The sequence below is a fragment of the Hipposideros armiger genome, unplaced genomic scaffold, assembly GCF_001890085.2.
Source record: "Hipposideros armiger isolate ML-2016 unplaced genomic scaffold, ASM189008v1 scaffold_142, whole genome shotgun sequence".
Classification (NCBI taxonomy): Eukaryota; Metazoa; Chordata; class Mammalia; order Chiroptera; family Hipposideridae; genus Hipposideros; species Hipposideros armiger.
Window position 1 is genome coordinate 47377 of NW_017731492.1, and position 22757 is coordinate 70133.

The window sequence follows — 22757 nt, forward strand, 5'->3', positions numbered from 1 at the left end:
GTGGAAAAAGAGCAGAGGAAACAGGAAGTGAGAGACACAAAGATAACACACAGAAAAGATAGACAGGAAGATACAGTGAAAGATAGTGAGAGAGAAAACAAACAACATATCAGCTGGTCAGACATGATGAAAATCATGGTGGTGATGAAAAAAAATAAGTTGGATTTGAATCAACAGCAAAAATAGAACAAAACAGAGATGGTAGAAAATCAGACTAAGTTGAGAGTTTCAGTAGAGAAGGGTTTTGGTATCAGACTTAGGGCACTCTGGTCCCTCACCTATCTCTTGTCCTTTCTCTTTAGTGTTTCCTTATTACCCCAGGCTGATGTGAAGCCCTTAGTTCAGTCCATTAGAGCTACAGCCAGTGATTAAACACTCTGGTAGAAAGGTTAAGCCTCAACCACTCTGTGGGTATAGGGAAGAAAATGGGTGCATATTCCTGATGAGGAAATGGATGAAGAAAGAATCACCACATATAAGGTTGGGTTGCATTTGTCTGTATCAAAAATCAGGCTTCAAATGTCAGGAACTATGAAACTATTCTACTTAAATACCATATAGTGTAGTTTAAATAAACTGGATGCTGTCCTAAAACACAACTACTCTTCAGAAGTGTGTCCAACTGTGCATTGATTTCTAAACAATCTTTTAACACATAACATTGTTAAGTTGAAGGATAAATGCTTTAATATGATATTGTGAACTCTTTGGGTATTTCAGACTTTAACAAAGATCTTACACAGACTGAGAGGAACGAGGCAAAGCTACAGACTGCATGGTCTGTTAAGGCGGGGCATTGGATATCATCACGGTTCAATGGAATATAAACACAGACAAGTTGTAGAGATGCTTTTCAGACTGAAGCACATCAAGGTTGGTGAACTTCAAGGGTAATTTTTCTAAAAGCAGCACCTTCATTCCTTTGGACTGAGGAGGAAGAAGAAATGTACCCTGTCAGCGTGTAGGGAAATCACTCTATCTGTGTCCCATAATCCCTCCACTTGGCGGGATGTTCTGCTAACATTTTAGCACAATATAATCTGTTCTTTTAAATAGTTTTACATAGTTAATATATAATGTATATGCAACTTGGGATCCTGTCTACTTTGCCTAATAGTTTATATTTAAGCCAATTATTAATTAGCATTATGAGTGCATCATAATATACACTTATATAATTTATTTAAACATTCTGCTACTGTTGAAATTTTTTGTTTATAAACATATACCATCATTTCTGATTGTCGATGGGACCAATTGACTGCAAAGTGAAATAACTGTTTCAAAGACCAAAAGTGATTTTCAGGCTCTAGAAATATATTGCTACATTTCTTTCCAGAATGACTTTATTTGTTTACTTCACCTTGACAAATTTTAAGTATTGTGGTTAAAAACTGGAGTTCTGAATATAGTATAGAAAGTACCTTATATACTATGAGCTCAATTTCCAATATTATTAGCATCTTAAATTAGTATGGTAACTTTGTTATAATTAACAAACCAATGTTGAGAAAATTTTTATTAACTAAAGTCCATTCTTTATTCATATTTCCTCAGCTATTCCCCTAATATCATTTTTCTGGTCCATGATCCCATCCAGGATACAATATTACATTTATTTGTCAGATCTCTGGCTGTGACCGTTTCTCAGATTTGCCTTGTTTTTGAAGGTCTTAATGGTTGTGAGGATAGTTGATCAGCTATTATATTTTGTAGAATATGACTCAGTTGAGATTTTTACGATGTTTTCTCATGATTAGATGGGAACTATGTGTTTCTTGAAGGAGCACCACAGGAGTAACATGTTATTCTCATCAGATCATATCAGGGTTATAGACTATGGACATGCTTATCACTATTGATGTTAGTCTTGACCACTTGGATGGGGTTGTATTTGTTAGGCTTCTCCACTATACCCTTACCTTTTATTCCCACTTTCCATACTGTCCTCCTTGGAAGGAAGTCACTATGCACAGCCCAAACTTAAGGAGTAGGTTGTTCAATTACACTTCACCTCTTTCTAGTTGGAGTATCTACATAAATTATTTAGAATCCTGTACAAGAACTGTGTCTCTTTTTCCTCATTTATTTATGTATCCAACATATGTTTATATCAGTATGGATGCATGGATATTTATCTTATGCTTTGAATTACAATTTGGTGCTACTTTACCTATTTTCTTGCTCAGATTGTCCCAGTTATGACCGTTGGGAGCTCTTTCACTTGCTTCCTGAATCCCTTTATCATGATTCCATTGTTGTGAATGTTGTTGTTTTTGAGCACTTCCGTACTTGATGGCAAAGTAGGATGCTCCCTCATCTTGTATATTTCTTGCCTCAGTCTTAGAGTGAGTCATTGTCTTTAAAGAGCCCTGACTTCTTTCAGACAAGCCTGAAAAACTATTACAACCAAGAAGAGCCAAAAGAGACATGTCTATCTGAATGTAATGTGATACCCTGGGTAGATCCAGAAAAAAGACATTCGGTAAACACTAAGGGTATCTGAAAAAAGTGTGAACTTTGGTTAATAATGTATGGATACTTTTTCACTAATTGTAACAATGTACAGTACAAATTTAAGATGTTAAGAATAGGGGAACTTGAATGCAAAGTATAGGAACTCTGTACTATCATCACAAATTTATATAAATCTGAAACGGTTCTAAAACATAGAGTTTATTTAGAACTATGTTCTATACATGCATTAAAATATGTGTTCTGTATATCCTGGTTTCAGTGTTCTGTGAGGCTTCTTAATTTAAATCTATTATTGGTAAATTTTTTATCTTTTATCAATTGTTGAGAGTAGAATTATTGAGAATAGAAAATGTTAATATCTCTTCCTTTTAATATAAATTTTTCCATTTCTTTTTTTTAACTTATAATTCTCAAACAAATCTTTTTTAAATTTTTAATTTTTTTTTATTGGGGAACAGTGTTATTTTTCTAGGACCCATCAGCACCAAGTCAAGCCATTGCTTCAATCTAGTTGTGGAGGGCACAGCTCAGTGGCCCATGTGGGGATCAAACAGGCAACTTTGGTTTTATGAGCCCACGCTCTAACCAAGCGAGCTAACTGGCCGCCCCAAATGTTTCCATTTCTCTTTTCAGTTCTGCCAGTTTTACTTTATATGTTGTAGTATTTACTATATTGTATAAGCAAACAGTATTAATGGTAAAGCACATTAAAAACACTCTGAGAAAATAGATTCACAGACCAACCAAATCAATTTTATAAATATTAATTATATCATGTTACTCCCCTTTCTCTTAAAATCTAAACTCCTTAGAGAAATGTTTTTTAATGCTTGATGTCACCTGGTTCCTGCTCTTCCTCTGAGTTTATCCCTTACTGTTTTCTTAGTAATATTTTAATGTAAAGTAATACTCCTTTTTCAACCTATTGCTTTATTTATACAAAAAAATTAAAATCTTACTGAATTGCTATGACTTCACATCATTTTGCAACCTGAAAATGCTAGCTAATTGTAATATTAAGGAAAACCTTAAAGAGAATGCAAATGTTTATGAGACATTATCCCAAAAGAAAATGTAGTAGAGTTTGTATTTTGGATAACATTGGCTTCCCATTGGAGCTTTATTCAAGAAAAATGATTTCAGGAGGTCTAATCTAGTAAAAATTTAGAGACTATGTATATATTTATGTATTCTATGTTAAACTAAACAAAAGTTTGTTTTATCTTCCATCCATAGGTGATAACAGCTACCTCTTCCCTTGCTTTGGGAATTAATATGCCATGTAAATCTGTTGTTTTTACAGAAGATTCTGTTTTCTTGGATGCCTTGAACTTCTGACAGGTGTTTATACTACCTGCCTTGTGTTACATTTGTATGCATAGGGATGGGAACATCTATTCAGTAAGCCAAGATAAACTAGGTTTATGCTAAAACATATGGGAACTAGCAAAATATTTTTAAATGGTGCCAGGTATATGACATTGTATAAACATGATTATATTTGAAGACAGTTTGAGCACTTATTGACTGGCTAAATAAATTAGTTTTCTTGAGAATACTCCTGATTTGGTAAATATTATTGAACTTAAGCAAAAAATAATATGAAGTAACCATATCTTCTGAGCACCCAAGGTGCCAGACTTGTACAATATTCTCAGTTCAGACTAGTTTCTGGAAATACATGGGTAAATAAAACAGAAATTGCTTCTCCTTTAAAAGTCATTATCTTAAAACAGGTTTTGCTAAAAAAAAGCAAACACATTTCAGTAATATATTTGTAAAATAAAATAATATTTTAAACTTTACTAAAATTAATATACAAAGCAACAAAGAACTACTTCAAGATTTTTGAAAATTTAATGTTCCACATAGTATAGGCAAGTTAAACATTAACTATTTACAGAGACAAGATTCGACATTATTTAAAAGTGTTATATGATTGTCTCTTTAGATGTCTGGTCGTGCAGGAAGACGTGGAGAAGATCTTATAGGAAATGTGTTCTTCTATGGTATCCCGTTACCTAAGATAGAAAGACTCTTAAAGTCAAATGTGCCGAAACTGAAGGGTCAGTTTCCTCTAAGCATAACCTTGGTTCTCAGACTTATGCTGTTAGTTGCCAGAGCAGATGACAAAGAGGATGCCAAAGCAAAGGTACACTGTTTCATATGATTTAAATTGCTTTAGTAAATTTAAGCTCAATTTTATAATGTTATGTAAATGACATAAACTGAAAGGAATACAATACCAGTGTGCTGTAAATAAACTCACTGTACCATTTGATTCTACTTTATAGTACCTTTATTCAACGCAAAAACATGCTTTTAACCTTTATGCTTTCAAACATATGGAAAATGAAGCCCATGATTTTCCTGTTATAGCAATTCCTGGGCTCTGTATGTGTTCAAAAAGAAACTTTTCTTTTTTTATATAATTATATCTGGTCAAAAACATTTTCAAAATCAAATTTCAAGGAAATAACTAATGGTTGAGAAATGTAAAAGATACCGAAACATTCATAATTATTGGTTTTACATTTGTGTACCTTATTTTACTTCTTACCTGCCATGAGTAAAGTTGTAATTATTTATCTCTCCCTCTAAGTTTTTCTTACCATTTTCTATTACACACATGTAATAGTAAAACATTTTGGAATACCTAATCATAATAAATATAATAATGATATTAATATAATAAACTAATATTCAATGCCTAATTTAAAAATGTAAAAATATATCATACATTATATGTAATATGTACATATATATAGCTCCCAGTTCTGAAATAGAAATGTTTAGTTGTTATTTGGATATTACATTTGGAAGAAACACTACAAAATGTGCTTAATATCTAACTTGATATTTTGATATGTGTACTTATAGGCATTATCCGTTCTCCAGCATTCATTGATGTCCTTCAAGAAACCCAATATCCAGTGCATGTTGAAGTTTTACTTTATATATTCTTTGCAATTCTTGGTCACCGAGGTAAGATTTAAACGCATTTTCACTAAATTAAGGTGTTAGTACACACATTTGGATTCACTGTACTAAAATCTCCTTTATTAATAACTTGCTTGCTTGCTATTTCTGAGATCTAGAGGCTGAGGTTCACATGTTAAATTGATTTTTAGGGTTACCTGAATCAAGAATGTGTTCCCATCGGATATTCTGGACTAGTGTCCCATTTGCACTACCATGAACCTGCAAACTTTGTTTTTGTAAGCTTGTTGGAGAAATGTTTATTTCACAAGTTGTGTATTCCAATGAACGTAAAAGGTAAGCAAATATTGCTTTTCCAAATATTTATTCATTAAATTGTGTGCACAAACACATACTTAAAAAAACACACACACACAGACCACACATGTATTTACATATATTCATACATTCCCCATAACTGCATTCACTTTGGATGGTGTGACATTTTCCAGCTGCTTTTTCTCTTAATGCATTTTGAACACGTTTCTTACTTTATATCAATGAATATGTTGATAAAAATATTAATATATGCGTGGTGTATTTGTAATGTAATGTAAATATTCAAAATGACCATTTAATGTACTTTAAATTTAAAACAAATAAACCATTAGAATAATAAATATAATTCTTCAGAAATCACAAGGCATTTTTAATATATATAAATGGAAATAAATTGCAATAATATATGTAAAATCACTAATTTGTCCTTTTTATGTATGGTCATTGAAATGAAAAATAGGCTTCTTTGTGTTATCCCTATACTTTGCTCCTAATATTAGGTGTATCATAGTAAAATAAGAAGCTGATAGTTCAAAATCAAATATAAACTAGAGGAATATAATGGCATCACAATGTCATCTGTAATGATTTCCTTTTTTAAATAATAAATTGGTTTTTTTTCTTTTTTCTGTAACTTTTGCATAATGTCATTTAATTTGCTAGAGAGAGAAACAATGTGACATGATCCAAACTCAAATAAAGACAGCTAGGAACTGAAATATAAAGTTAACATTCCAGTGTTCATTTTATTTTCAGTAAATTACCAACTTTGGTTTAAACGACATAAAAAATAATGCAAATGATATTGTATAATATACCATAGAACTACTAATACAGCAAATCATAAATCCTTCAATCCATATTAATCTATACTTTTCCATGAAAGGGTCATAGAAAGTAATCACTGAATTTTACTTATTGTATAAATACTTTGAGTAATGTATCACAACATTACAGGAGTAAAAAACACCTGAAAATAATGTGCCATAATGGTATCAGTATAAGCCCATCAAGTTGAGGGATTTTGTTTATGTGAAATCTGGAAGCTTTACTCATAAGGCTCTACATTCCTCCGATAGTATGATGCAGTTGTCACTTCACACTATTGCAGCTCCCAAGTTATCACATGAATAGATGTCATTTACTTATTCACTTATTAGTTAGCGATGAAGTGGCTATCAGTGTGGACATGGAGCTCTGCTAAATACTATGGCCGATTAAAAATTGGCATTCAGTCACAGGTTTTCCCTCCAGACTCAGTCCCTAAAATACTATAAGAATTTGGGCATATGGAAATGTGGGAAATAAATATTCCAGGGAGAGAAATATCAGGAGCAGACATGTCAATAGCAGTATTAGTAGTGAGCTCTTTTCGGACTGTAATGTGTGCCAAAGAGAGAGTGGGTGTGGGTTGACCTTTTGCCTTGAATGGCGGATAAGCAATTTGAAAAGCAGTGTAAGTCCTTCTTTTGAGGAGAGGTGGAAAAACTGAGTGGAACAGAAGCAACAAAGGGAAGGTTTGAAGCCCACGATGGAATCCAAGGTGATTTCAGAACTGAAGGGCATTACCAACAATCTGTGTCAGTAGGAAGCAATTAGTCTGCATATTTATAAAGTAATATTGTAATTTATTTTTAAAAATTCTTCAAACATGTGGGAAATGACTTTTTCAAATGTGTCTTACCTTGAAATTTTAAGCTTAGGTATTAAGAACTGGCTCAGTACATTTCTAAAATGATGAAATTTATTCTCTAAAGTTTTGAAAAATTAAACTCTTTCTTTTAAATAGGCCCGAAGAGATTTTCTAATGATGTGATGGAAACTTTAGTGATGGTGTTAGCAAATCTTTTTGGGAGACACCATCTTTCTCCCTGTGTGAAAAAATTGAAAAAGAGATTTCCTCATTCAGTGGTAAGAAAAAATACGTACCAAACCTTGTAATTTTTTGTAAAATCTTTCTATTATAACATCCAATGCAATTGTATTTTTCCAATAACAAAGTTTTGATGTCACTCACTAGAGTTCTTTCTTTATCCTTCTGCAATCAGTTCTTGGTATATTCAATGACTTCTCAGCTGAGGAAAAGATTGGGTCTTATTTAAAAATGAAAACTTTATTCCTGATAGAGAGTTTTCATAAGAGAGTAACACAGGATTTTTTATTAGATTGAAGATGATCTCAAATACCACATTCAATGGTAAAATAATTGCCACAGTAACATTTATATTTGAAACAAGAAGACATGAATGTTCAGTTTAACAGTGATTTAAGAATATTGTTCTGGGAATTCTACTCATTGCCAAAAGGCAAGAAATAAAAATATGATCTAACTATGGGAAAGTTAAACATAGTGAACATGAAGCACAGTAGAGTAATTTAAAGCCAGATTCCTGGACTCCTTCCCAGCTCTACCACCTACCACATAAGTAGCCTTGAGCAAATTTCTTTATCCAGGCCTGTTACCTATCTGTAAATTGGGAATCATAATAGTACCTACTTCAAAGGATTGCTGTGAGGATTAAAGTAATTAATATGTGCAAAGTTCATAAAATAGTGCTTAGCACACAGGAAGCACTCAATAAGTGTTAGCTCTTATTTTAACAATTATTGTTATTTACAGATGGAATGACTGGCTACTGAAAAGCCAAATAATCAACAGAAAAGTGATTACAATTTATGACAGTTTACTAAGTCTTCAAATGCAAAATAGACCTAATGAAATGTATAGTTTTCTTATATAAAGAAAATAAAATGTAAAATAATCTTACCAATAGTAAAAAATGGAAATTAACAATAACATAGTTTACTTGTTAATATGGCAAAGATTGCAATTAGCAGTTATGTTGACAGGACTGTAAATAGTTATATTCTTTAAAATTATATATATATATATATATTTTAGCTGAGCCATCCTGCCACCTGTTGGCAGATTAGCAGCAGCTCAGCTCGGGCGGGGACTCAAACTGCTGTTGGTCAGAGCTCGCACTCTTTTTTTTTTTTTTTTTTTAAAGATTTTTATTGGGGAATTGGGGGGATGGGAACAGTGCTGGGGAATTGGGAACAGGCAAGTTGCTGTCGTTTTGTTCTTCAATCTAGTTGTGGAGGACCTTGCTTCACTGGCCCAAGTTGGCACCATCATTGCGCTCTTCTCTGGCGAGGCAGATCAGTCGCCGGCATCTGGACGGCCGCTCACGCTGGCTGCTGGCCACACACGGTAGCCCATTGCAATCCACTGCCACAGGGACTGCAGCCCACGCCGTCGCCGGCGACTCATGGCAGCCCAGCTCCAGGTTGAGCTGTTGTTCAGCATCTTAGCTGTGGAGGGCAGTGTCACTGGCCCTCACATGTGGGATCCGAACCGGGGCCCTCTGGCATCCCAAGCGAGTTCTTAACCATCGCGCCACTCGGCCGGCCCAGAGCTCGCACTCTTGAGCGAGCTCTTAACCAACTGAGCCACTCGGCTGGCCCTTTAAAAATGTTTTTTAATGTGATGTTTTTACTTTTTGGAATTTATATGAATGATATAATCAAAAATACAAATAAAAATGATGTAAAAATATTTTATTAGTTTCCTTTCGGCTGTTATAACCAAGTACCACAAACTGGGTGGCTTAAATATTAACTAAAATTTGCTGTCTCATAGTTTTGGAGGCCACAAGTCCAGATAAGGTTGGTTCCCTCTAAAGACTGGAGAGGATATCTGTTCCATGCCTCTCTCCTAGCTTCTGGTGGTTTCCTGGCAATCTTTGGCATTTCTTGGCTAGTAGACGCATCACCCCAATTTGTACCTTTATGTTCATAGTCATTCTCCCTGTGTGAATGTTTCCGAGTCCAAATTTCCCCCTGTCATATTGGATCAGGGGCCTATCCTACTCTAATATGACTTCATCTTAACTAATTACATCTGCAATGAGCCTATTTCCTAATAAGGTTACATGATGAAGTACTGGAGCTTAGGACTTCAACGTATGGTTTTTTGAGGGACACAATTCAAATCATAACATATCATAATTATTTATAATTGAAAACTAGATACCACCTATAAATCCAACAAAAAGGGAATGGGTTAGGTGAATTTTAGCAAAGCTGTATGTGGCAATATTATGCAGCCACCAAAATTCATCTTTTCTATGACATAGGAAAATACTTTAGATATAACATTGAATATAAAAATTAGACTAAAAAGAAAAAACAAAAACGCCTGAACACTACAAAAAAAATTGTATATAAAAGACTGGAAGGAAATATTATATACCAAAATCTTTATAACCTATATTCCTGGGTGGTAGGATCAAAAGTGATTTTAGTTTTTATATTTATATTTTTATAAGTAATATAATTTATACTTATAAATACATTTGCAACCAGACTTTAAAAAATATTATTACCCTGTGTCTCACAGACTTTGATAATTCTCTTGTTTCTTTCTTTCTTTCTTTCTTTCTTTCTTTCTTTCTTTCTTTCTTTCTTTCTTTCTTTCTTTCTTTCTTTCTTTCTTTTTTTCTTTTTCAATAGTTACATTCATTTGTCTCATTGTTCCTAGGTAATTCTAGATGATCTTCCCAAGGAATTTGCTGAAGTGGTAAAGGAACACAATAACAGAGTTCAAAAGAATTTTGGTTCCTTCCTCCTAACAATTTCTAAGTTGGCTGACATGAAAAAAGAATATCAACTACCTCTCTCAGAAATTGGTAAGATTGTGAACAGAATGTGATGTCAATAAAAGAAAATAAACAAATATTTTGAGATAAAACTAAATTTTACAAACTAAGGATAAAACTATTGCAATAAGTAAATTCAGAATCTAGCATAATCCTTCAGATCTATGCTGTGGAAATTATATACTGAAAACATATTATTTGGAATTAGCTAAACCACCATAGATTTGATTTGACACTAAATGTTTAAAATATTTCTATATTTTCTGGTGTTATTATAAATTCACACACCATGCAATGGTCTAAATTTATTTGAAAATATCCCCTTTCCTATTGGTGCTATTTGTCTTTTAGTAGATATTGATGCTCTTAACTAGTTAAACTTTCAAATCTGAATAACATTAGAAATATAAGAAAATGAATATTGGCATATTTATTAGTGGTCATCAGTATGTTGTACTTCTTTGAGTACTATGGGGGACATTAAAGAAGTTAAGGCTTTGCCTGTGCCTTTGAGGAAAGGACAGAATAAGTAAAAAAGGAAAATACAAATATAAGGACTATTCAGTAATGTGTGCTAGAAGAAGTAAAGGGGTTAGAAGTAGAGAAAACACTCAGAGCCCCAACATGAAAAGACAGAAGGAGAGAGAGCTAAGAGGAAAAAAGGAAGGTGGCAGAATTCTATGTCTCCCACTTGCAGAGGAAGCAAGGAAAAAAATGGAGCAGTAAGGGCTGATTTGGTTGATTCATATTTCTGGATGGATTATTATATTGGAATGCTGAAGGCTTATGAAGGACAAAGAGAAAATGGTGAGCTTACTTTACCATAAAAGGAGAAATTAGTTAATAATGAGTCACTTTTATAGAAAAGAACCTAAATGTTCCCAGGCAATTTTCTACACTGGGGACTTGGAGTGGTGAATGCAATTATCTTTCTTCTCTATTTTTCTCGGATATGATTTCTGTGGTAGACAGACTTAAAATTCCCAACCAAAGATGTCTGGGTCCTAATCTTGGGAACCTGTGAGTATGTAGTGGTATATAGCAAAGGGGGGAACTAAGATTGCAGATTGAATTAAATTTTTGAATCATCGAACCTTGAAATGGGTAGATTATCCTGGATTATCTGTATGGACCTAAGGTAATCATAAGGACCCTTATAAGTGAAAAGGGGAGGCAGAAGAATCAGTGTTAGATGTGATATGGGAAAGATTTGACCAATCATCGCTGGCTTTGAAGATGGAAGGCGGCCACCTGCCAAAGACTGTGCAGCAGCCTCCAGAGGTTGGAAAAGGCAAGGAATAGATTCTCTCCTACAGCCTTCCAGAATAACAAACACAGCTCTGGGTACACCTTGGTTTTAGCCTAGTGAGACCCATTTCAGATTTCTGATTTCCAGAACTGTAATATTACAAACTTGGGTTGTGTTAAAACACAAAGTTTTATGTTATACCACAAGGTTGTAATTGTTAAAAATTGCAGGGTTACTTATTAATAACCCTAAGTCATACATTTAATTTTGGGTGCTTACAGGTCAGGCATTAAATCCTTGTAGTTATCTCCTAAACTTGGGATCAAGTGAACAATTAATATGGGAGTAATATGGATGAAGCTGAATTAGAAAACATGGTTTCCACTTTCAGTGAAAGGTGTTTCAGAAAGCATAGCCCTGAGTGAAGCTTCACCTCCCTGTCTGCCTAATGAAACAGTAATGCCCCTTTCTTATAGATTCTAGCCTCTGAGTTACCACACATAACAGAGAAAATACTGCAGTGTATCTTCTTAGGAATCAGAGATTGAAAGACAAATACACAGAAAAGGACAGAAAGACAGAGGCAGATAGATAGATAGGAGACATAGAGACAGACAATCAGGGAGAGAGAAGTAGAGGGAGTAAAACAAAGAGATAAGACACAAGCACAGTAAGAAACGCACACACAGAGAGAGATGGACAGAATTAGCAATAGACAGAAATAGAGGCAAATACATGGACAGAAAGACGGAAGAGAGACAGACATGTAGAAAGAGAGAGATTAACAAAGAGAGACAAACTAAGAGAGTGAGACAGAAAAAAGAGAGAGGACAACACAGAGAAAATGGAGAGTAAAAATGAACAAACATGACAGACGAAGCAAGGCAGAGAGAGAGCAACAGAAGAAAGGCAGTGAGTCATTCCGATAGAAACAAGAAGACACAGAAATGAGAGTTATTGTCGGAGAAAGAAGTCAGAGGAGAAAGGAAGGAGGAAATGGAGGAAAGGAGGTGGGAAGATGATAGATAGATAGATAGATAGATAGATAGATAGATAGATAGGCCCGATAGATCATTTGAGATGCACATGGCATCTTCCCAAATTCACTACTCAGACCTAAGGTGACATGAGAGAGCTCCACAAGACCTAGAAATGTCCCTCTATTAATTTTGCCTCCTGGTGTGTAACAGGAATTTTTTCCCATCTGTTGAAATATGAATATCAGGGTTAGCATAAGTAAGTGGGCAATAATGTCAATTTTAACTTTATTATGAGAAAGTTTGCAGCTTTTGTATCTCCATAGCATCTTGCAAGGAATTAATTGATAATAAAATTCATTTTAAAGGACAGTTGTATCGTGCTAGGTTTTCACTTGGGATCTTCAGATCTACTAGTGTCCATTGAAGTAAGTTTCCTGCTTTGTAAATAGTGTCTATCTAATTTCTGAGTGGATAGACATGGAAATACCCAGTTGGACTAATTAATAACTACGAATAATAGAACCACTAGTAGATGCCAGAATGATTTTAGTGTTAGAAGACTTCCGAGTGATGATCCAGCAATATAAGCCTTAAATTTTCTTCTTAAATACTTTCCTTTAAGCAAATTTCAATAATTTTCCTAGTAATAATGGCATCAACACATGATGTGTTTTAAACAATTTGTGTTTTATAGGAGAACCATTTTCAATTATTTTCTTATTTGATTTTCCAATTGATTTCTTATTAGACTTTTCAGGTAAAGAATATGAAGACTCTGAACTGGTCTCTCATTTGATGCCTGGGACTGAGAGCAGAACTGCTGTTTCCCCATTTGCTTGCCTGTCAAATATAACTGATCAAGATTTATTTGATATTGATGTGGTAAATGATGTATGTAAATTCTGAAACTTCCTTTTACCCTGTTATTCATTTAAGGAAAATAGTTTTTACATGATTATAATACTAGCTAAGTGTCCAGTAAAACTAAGCCATCTTACTCTTATTGTATAATAGTAGTACTTTTCATGGAAGTGTAAAATATATATACATATTTTTCTTTCACTAATTGAGTTGTTTTAAAATAGAAAAACTGAGTTAGATAAGGAAAATAATGTGACTTTCTCAATTAACCATCCCGTATCAATTGTCTCACTATGTGAATCACTATAGCATAAGCCCTTTGCACCCTCTGTGTGAACCAAGACCAGCAACCTCAGTATCTATCACCTCCCAGAAATGATGAATCTTGGGAGCTATCTCAGAACTACTAAGTTCAAAATGCACATTAACATCGGAGAAGCCCTAGTATAACCCATTTGAGGGCAGTTTGTGTTTGTTTGTCTTCATTTGTGTGATCCCGCACCTAAAATTGGTGTTTGGTACAGAATATAAACTCAATAAATATATATCAACTTTTTGAAACTAACACAAGAGCTACTTTGTTTACTGCCCCACATGACTCATAGTAATAAGACTGCCCATCCTGCCTGGACCCCTGACAGCTTATCCATGGCATAATGATGGAAAATAAATGACAATGACTGTGATTATACCATTGACCAAAATCAGATACTTTTATCTTGAAAGAAAAAAATAGATGTGTATGGAAAAAAACAACAAGGACTATTACTGTTATGTGTAGCTGATACCCATATGTTTGTAAACTCACAAATATTTTCTGGAAAAATGAACTTTAGAAAAATATTTGTAGTATATTACTAAGGTTATAACTTCAAACTCTGAATAAATTAGAGATCACATTTTTGTAATTTCAAAAATAATTTTAATATTTTGAGTGTATCTTTTTACTAATTTTCTTTGGTTATTTAAATTAAAGTTTGGAGAACCTTAATACACAAAGCATTTTGACTATATTTCATTAAAATATATTGGGTTATTGTTTTAGTTAGCTAGATGTAATGCACCACAGTAATCGAATTTTATAGTAGATTAAGGCATATATCAAAAGAAAAATGCTCAGAATCTACAATGTCTGCATTCCTCAGGCTATGTTACGAACAATTGATGTGCATGATAAAAATATTCCTATCCTTTGCTTGGAGAAACGTGATAAGAATGGAAGGAAGTGTCCATTGAATGGTTATGTATTGAACTTCTACAAAACTGGTTCCCTGTCAGCACTTACTTTGGATAATTGGTAAGACCTTTTCTATTTTAACTCTCTTTATAGACATGTGTGTTTGTGTAATTGACATTTATTGTGCTGTGGCATTATGATTTATGAACATACTTTTAAGATGCAGTAATTTAAGAAGAGTCGTGAAGCTGCAGTTTGCATGGAACTATTTTTAAAATGCTATTTATAATTTATTATTATTATTGAGGGGAAGTTTACATAACATCAAATTAACTATATTAAAGTGACATTCAGTGACATTTGGTACATTCATAATGCTGTGCAACAACCACCTCTATCTAGTTGCTAAACATTGTCATTAACCCAAAGGGGAAATCTGTGTCCATTCAGCAGCAACTCCCACTCCTGCCTTCCCCCAACCTCTGGCAACTACCAGTCTGCTCTCTATCTCTATGGATTGACTTAGTCTGACTATTTCAAATAAATGGAATCATACAATTATGTGAACTTTTATGTCTGACTTCTTTCACTATAATATTTCAGGTTGTCGCATTATCAGTGCTTCACTCCTTTTTATAGTTGAATAATGTTCCATCGTATGTGTATATACAATTTGTTTATGCAGATGATGAACATTTGGGTTGTTTCAACTTTTGGTTATTGTGAATAGTACTGCTATGAACATGCATGTACGTTTATTTGTTTGAGTGCCTGTTTTCAGTTCTGGGTATATGCCTAGGAGAATTGCTGGGTCATATAGTAACCCTATATTTAATTTTTTGAGAAATTGCTGAAATATTTTTCACAGCAACTGAATTACTTTACATTGCCACCAGTAATGTACAAGGCTTCTAATTTCTTCATAACCTCATAACACTTGTTATTTCCATTTAATAATGGAATATTTCCATATATATAATATTTCCATATATATGTATATATATCCCATTCTAGTGGGTGTGAAGTGATATATACCTCACTGTTGTTTGAATTTGCATTTCCCTAATTACTAATGAGGTTGAGCATCTTTTCATGTTATGAAAAGATGTATATATTCTTTGGACAAATGCTATTCAAATTCTTTACCCATTTTTTAATTGCGTGTGTGAGTGTGTGTTTTTTCTTTTGTGCTTGAGTTGTAGACAGTCTTTATATATTTTGGATACTAGACCTTTACCAAATATATGATTTGCAAATATTTCCTCTGTTTCTGTAAGTTATCTTTTCATTTTCTTTATAATATCCTTTGATACACAAAAGTTTTTAATTTTGATGAGGTACAACCAACCTATTTTTTCTTCTGTTGCTTATATTTTTGGTATCATATCTAAAAATCCACTCACAAATCCAAGGCCATGAAGATTTATCCATAGGTTTCTTTTAAGAGTGTTATAGTTTTGGCTCTTATATTTACGTTGTTAATTCATTCTGAATACATTTTGATATATAAAATGAGATAAGGTTCAATTTCATTCATTTGCATGTGGATATACAGTTTTCCCAGCACCAGTTTTAGAATTATTTCCCTATTGAATGATCTTGGCACTTGGTCAAAAATCAGTTGACCATAGATCAGGGATCGGCAAACTGCAGCTCACGAGCCACATGCGGCTTTTTGGGTACATACATGTGGCTCTAAAGTAAAATTGAAAATGAAACTATAACTATCATAGTTTCACTTATAAAATTTTTAAAGGGTAATTACTCACATAATGGTGATTTCACTTGTCTTATGGCTCTCGAATAATTTTTAAATTGTTGTGAGGGACAAAATTGGCTCTTCCATCTCAAAAGTTTGCCGACCCCTGCCCTAGATATGTGGGTTTATTTCTGAACTCTCAGTTATATTACATTAGTCTTTATGTCTATCCTTATGCCAGTACCATACTGCTTCGATTATTATAGCTTTTGAAGTAAGAAAGTGTGTCTTCAATTTCGTTCTTCATATTCAAAATTATTTTAGCTATTCAAGGTACTTTATATTTCCATATAAATTTGAGGATGGTATTTCCCAATTATACAATAAAGGCTGTGGAAATTTTGATGGGGATTGCAATGAATCTATAGATCTGTTTGGATAATATTGTCATTTTAACAATATTAAGTCTTTCAGTCCATAAACATAAAACGTCTTTCTATTTCTTAGGTCCTCTTTAATTTTTTTCAACAATGTAGTTTTCAGTGTACAAATCTTTTACCTCTTTGGTTAAATTTATTCCTGGGTATTTCATTTTTTTGGATGCTACTAAAATTGGATTTTTTTCCTTAATATTCTTTTCAGAAAGTAGCTTGCTTGTGTATAGAAGCACAACTGATTTTTGAGTGTTGGTCTTGTAGTCTATAACTTTTCAAAATTTATTTATCAGGTCTAATAGTTATTTTGTGGATTCTTCAGGATTTTCTAGATATGGGATTATGTCATCTGTGAAATAGAGTTTTACTTCTATTCCAATTTGGACTTTTTTTTTCACTTCTTCTTACTCAATTGCTCCTGTGAAATCTTGAATAGAGGTGGTGTAAGCAGGCATCCTTGTTTTGTTCCTGATCTTAGGAAATAGCTTTCAGTTTTTTGTTTGTTTGTTTGTTTTTTTATCATTTTGATGTTAGTTGTGAGATTTTCCATAAATGTCCTTTATCATGTTAAGGTAATTTCTTTATATTCCTAGTTTGCTGGGTATTTTTATCATGAAAGGACTTTTTTAAGTGCTTATTGTACATTTACTGAAGTGATCATGTGAATTTTTCTTTCATTCTATTAATCTGATGTATTAGGTTGATTGACTTTCTGATGTTGATGTTTTTTGCAGTCCTGGGATAAGGCCTGGGATAAAGCCCAATAAGTCATAGTGCATAATCTTTTGAACATTCTGTTGGAGTCAGTATTTGGTTAAGGAATTTTGCATCTACATTTATAAGGAATATTGATCTGTAGTTTTCTTTTCTTGTAATGTCGTAGTCTGGTTTTATTATGAGAGTAATATATGCTTTATAGATTGAATTAGGATGATGGATATTATTTAAATATTTGGTAGAATTCATCAGTGTAGCCACCTGGTCTAGACTTTTCTTTGCTGTTGAAGTCTGCTTTGAAGTTTTTCATAACTGATTAAATTTCTTGTTATAAGTTTTATTAGGTTTTCTATTTCTTTTGAGTCAGTTTTGGTAATTTGCATATTTCTAGGAATATCCATTTAATCCAGATTATCTAATTTTTTGGTGTAGAGTTAGTTGTTCATAGTACTCTTATATAATTCATTTTGTTTCTATAGCATAGGTAGTAATGTCCCCACATTCATTTCTAATATTATTTATTTGCATCTTTTTTTTTTTTGCTTTGTCAGTCTAGGTAGAAATTTGTCGATGTTGTTAACCTTTTCTGAGAGCCAACCTTAGTTTCATTGATTCTCTTTATTGTTTCTCTATTCTCTATTTCATATATCACTATACTGATCTTTTTTATTTCCCTTCTTCTTCTAGCTTAAGTGTTAGATCATTGTTTTTCTGGTTCCTTAAATATAAAATTAGGTTGTTGATTTCAGAATTTTTATCATTTTCAATATAGGTATTAACTGGTATAAATTTCTTGTTGAGCACTACTTTCTCTGTATGCCATAACTTTTGGTATGTTGCACTTTTACTGTCATTTGTTTCGAAGTGTTTTCTGATTTTCCTGTGATTTCATCTTGAACCCATTGTTTCTGTGCTGTTTAGTTTCTGTATGTTTGTAAATTTTTCAATTTTCCTTCTGTTAATGATTTGTAGCTTCATTTCATTGTGGCCTGAAAAGATACTTTGTATGACTTAAGTATTTTTAAATACATTAAAACTTGTTTTATAGCCTAACATATGATCTCTTCAGGCAAATGTTTGATACACACATGAGAAGAAGATATATTCTATTGTTCTTGGGTATAATTGAATAAATATGTCTGTTAGGTCTAGCTGTTTATCATGTTAAGTCATTTATTTCCTTATTGATATTTCCTCTGGATGTTCTATCTATTATTGAAAGTTGGGTATTAAAGTTGTCAATTATTATTTTAGAACTGTCAGTTTCTTTCTTTAATTCTGTCAATGTTTGCCTCATATTTGGGGGCTTTGTTGCTTGGGGTCCACATGTTTATAATTGTTTTATCTTCTAGATGAATTAACCCTTTTATCAATTATAACGTATTTTTTGTCGCTTATAACAGTTTTTGACTTAAAGCTTGATATTAGTATAAGCCATCTCAGCTCTCTCTTATTTACTATTCACATGGAATATCTTTTTCATCCTTTCATTTCCAATACCTTTATGCTTTGAGATCTAAAGTAAGTCTCTTACAGACAGTATATAGTTGGATCATGTTTATTTTTTATCTGCTCAGCCAGTCTTTATCTTTTCATTGGATAATTTAATCCACTTACATTTAAAATATTACTGATAACGAAGGACTTGCTTTTGCCATTTTGTATTTATTTTTTATATGTCTTCTACCATTTTTTTTCTCTCTCAGTGATAGTTTCTGATAATTTTATCAATAGGCACACTTTCTTGTTTCTTTTCATGCTTCAAATTTTTTTTGAGAACTGTACATTTTGAATATTATAATGTGGTAATTCTGGAATTTTCTCCCTTTTAGGCTTTGTTGTTTTTGTTTCTAACTGTCCACCATAGCTGTTGTTTCATTTAGTGACTTTTCTAAACTGCTTTTATAAAGTCTGTATTCTTCATCATGTGTGATCTCTGAAGTCCTTATTTCTTTAGTTTGTGTTCAGCCAGTGGTTTGGCAGAGATTTCTTTGAACACAAGAAGAGAAAGAGAGGGGCGGGGNGGGGGGGGAGGTGGAAGAAAAAAATGAAGCAAAAATGTCTCCCATTCTTTACAGACTGACTCTGTGCTGTGAAACTCCTTTCAGCACTTAGTCCATTTATAACTCAGGATAGGAGATGCCTTATCCTGCATCTCTTTCTTGCACTAATCCTAGGGACCAGCCAGAGGTGAAAGTTTAGGGTTCTATCAGGTCTTTTCAGAGCACGTGTTCTACCCTAGGCAATAGCATGGCTTTCTAAGTTCCCCAATATATGTGGGTACTCTCTCCCAGATTTTTCTCACAGGTTTTCATTCATTGATTCAACTGTAACCTTTCGCCCTAAGTAGCTGCAAGCCTTACCATTTTCCCTCCGTTAGTGAGTTCTGAGCTAGGTAAAACACAGACAAGCAAGTGCCTCACCTCAGTCCTTCAGCCAGCTCCCAGGCAGCTTAGAAGGGACAGACAGCACATTCTTTATTAATAAGGCTAGTTGGCTCTATTCTCTCTGCAACCAGGGGTTAGGGCCACACTGGGAACATAGGATGCTGTCTTTAAGACCCTAAGCTGGAAGGAGGGTAGAGAATGGGCAAATAAAAATGTCACAAAGCTTTCCTACCTTGTCTAACGTTTCTCATGATTTGAGTTAAACCTTTGACTGTTTTCTGATAAAATTGATTCTGAGCTCTGATAAAATTGACTCAGACAGTTTTGCTTGATTTTACTTTTCTTTTTTTTCTGATGTTTCTGTGGAGAGATAGGCCCTTGGAGCTGCCTACCTGCTATTTTTAGTGATATCTGTATATATGACACTGTTTTTAACATATATGAAATACTTTGGTAATAATAATGTGTTACTATGTAAATGCACTAAAGTCATATTGTTAAACAAATGATTAGCCTCTTTACTAGTTTAGTCAATTTAGGGCTAAAACGAGCATAGAAAAATACTGATGCAAAGTATACAAACACATCTTTGCAGTCTTTCCATATCTGTTTTATTTTGTCTCTGGAAAAGCCAGCAATTCAGTGGTTAATTATTATTTCTTTACTGTAGATTGATAATACTGGAAAAAAAACAGATTTATTCCTTTAAATGTTACTTTTTTTTCTATAGGTTAAATATGGGAGATGCTTTTCATTTAATCAGAAGTTTCGCACTTACTGTTCAGTCCATCAGGTATAGTAAACATTTCTGCTTTTGAAGATCACATAACCAGCTAAACATCATTTAGTACAAATAACAATGGTCATAATTTCAACCCTTAATCTTTTTCAGGATTTCACTAGGTGATTTATGTGATGATGAAGATGACAACGTTGTGTTAGCATTTAAACAACTAAGTGACGATTTCAGGATGAAACTTGGGAAAAAAATAGACTGATAAAGTTAAATTTCACCTGAGTACTGTGCTCCTAGAAAACAAAGATGACTTTTTGTGTTTCAGGAAATGGATTATTGCAAAGAACCACTCTTTCTTATATGATTTAGACTTGCATATGGCCCCTTTGTATACCTATGACAATCTTCAGCACACCAAATTTCCATTCTTTGTTTCATAAATGATTAATTACACCGTTTCTCCCTGCTGACCAATCTGGACAAAATGGCAGCTAACATAACCAACTGTAGTCAGGCTTCTCCCCTCCATACAGGCCCTGAACTTGAATCCTTAGGCTCCTCCTTAAAACTGCCTGGGGGCATTCTCAGATCAACTGTCCCTGATCAACTGTCCAATCTGAGATCAACTGTGACTGGGAATATCAGCCAAAGACATTCCCAGATCACAGTATACATTCCCCCCATTCCCTTACACCTGATGCTTTTTAGCCTTGTTTTCTCATCCCGATAAATTAGAAATCTTTCCTGGCTGACGTTTGAGACCCCTGAAAATCTCAGTGAGAGCGTTTCCCTGACTGTATTACCACCCGCCCCCCGCCCCCAACCTTTCCCTATTGCAACAGGCCTTTCCACTCATTACAATAGTCTTTTTGAATAAAGTCTCTCATTATCTAAGTCCAGATTTGTTTTTGATTTGATTTTCATGCTGCGTGAAAGAGATAAAATGCATTACCTAGCTAAAGTACAGACTTCACAGTTTATTGACAACTTATAGAAAGATGTCCTAGTGAGGAAAGTTTTTATCTAAATTCTCATCAGGAGTTCTAGCAATATTTTTCTCCTGAGAATTTTAGCTTATGTAATGGCTATGCCAAATGTCTCAAACAATTACTTCTTTGGCCTTGAAATGTGATTTTTTAAAAGGTAGAAACCAAACCCAATTTAAAATGACATGTATCATATACCACAGCAGTAAGATGAAGTATTGAAAATGGTCTCAGAAGTCTGAAATGTCTCGTGTTGTACCCAATTATTGTGTGCTAAATGTCTTATAGTATTCTCCTATTAGACAGCCGGTCTGAAAACATTTTTCATTTTTCCAATACAAACAGGGGATTGGCTATAGGCTATGGAAAAATGTTTCGTGAGGAATAGAGCACCTCTATCAGCTTTACTAGTTTATCTAGATTTATTGCCTCTATGTCCATGTTTCCTTGCCTTACCTCATTAATCACTGCTTCCTATGATCTCGGCTTTTGTGTTTCCCCTTGCTTTTGTTGAGAACCCTCTTATGTGGACTCATCCATCCCTATCTCTGCTTTTATTCTTGGCTAGACTGTGACATTACATTTTCCTTCAAATCTGAGCTCAGTGAGTATTTTTCTTTTGCTGCTCCGAATTTACTGAATGTTGAGACACACAAGCGACTGGCACAAAGCATATAACTTCCAAAAGACTTTAATGCTATTGTTATGAAGTGAAGACAAAAGCAATGGGAAAGTGGTTGATTAGGTAGCAACATAAAAAAAATGTCTTTATTAGAGTGGTTGTCACATTCACACACACACACACACACACACACACACACACACACACACACACACACCACACACACCTATTTTTACATCTAAGTGTCTTGCTCATCTAAGCCTGAAAAGCATATATCTGATTGCATTTTACTATTCTATACCTTTATTTTCTTTCAAAGGTGGCTTTAGATGTTCACTGTAGCTTTGTTACATTTGTACAAGTCTTGAAAATTCTTCTAAGGGGGATGGCCACACACTGTGTGTTCGTTGATCTCCCAAAGCATGCTAAGGGCAGCCGTAAGCAGTCTCCTATTGTAGGGACTCAACGGTTCACATTTATATAAAATCTAATTCAATGCAATGTGTTTTTTA

General features: G+C 33.7%; 1 protein-coding gene across 1 annotated transcript in view; it reads left to right on the plus strand.

The window, feature by feature from the left end:
- Positions 1-21480, plus strand: part of LOC109386945 (probable ATP-dependent RNA helicase DDX60) — a 44187-nt gene extending 22707 nt beyond the window's left edge. The window contains exons 13-22 of the mRNA XM_019650573.1: positions 721-873; positions 4430-4630; positions 5359-5463; positions 5610-5754; positions 7526-7647; positions 10280-10427; positions 13375-13517; positions 14633-14784; positions 20632-20694; positions 20794-21480. Of these exons, the coding sequence (XP_019506118.1) occupies positions 721-873; positions 4430-4630; positions 5359-5463; positions 5610-5754; positions 7526-7647; positions 10280-10427; positions 13375-13517; positions 14633-14784; positions 20632-20694; positions 20794-20899 (1338 nt within the window). The 3' untranslated portion in view covers positions 20900-21480. The remainder of the gene's footprint in view (positions 1-720; positions 874-4429; positions 4631-5358; positions 5464-5609; positions 5755-7525; positions 7648-10279; positions 10428-13374; positions 13518-14632; positions 14785-20631; positions 20695-20793) is intronic.
- The last annotated feature ends 1277 nt before the right edge of the window (positions 21481-22757 follow it).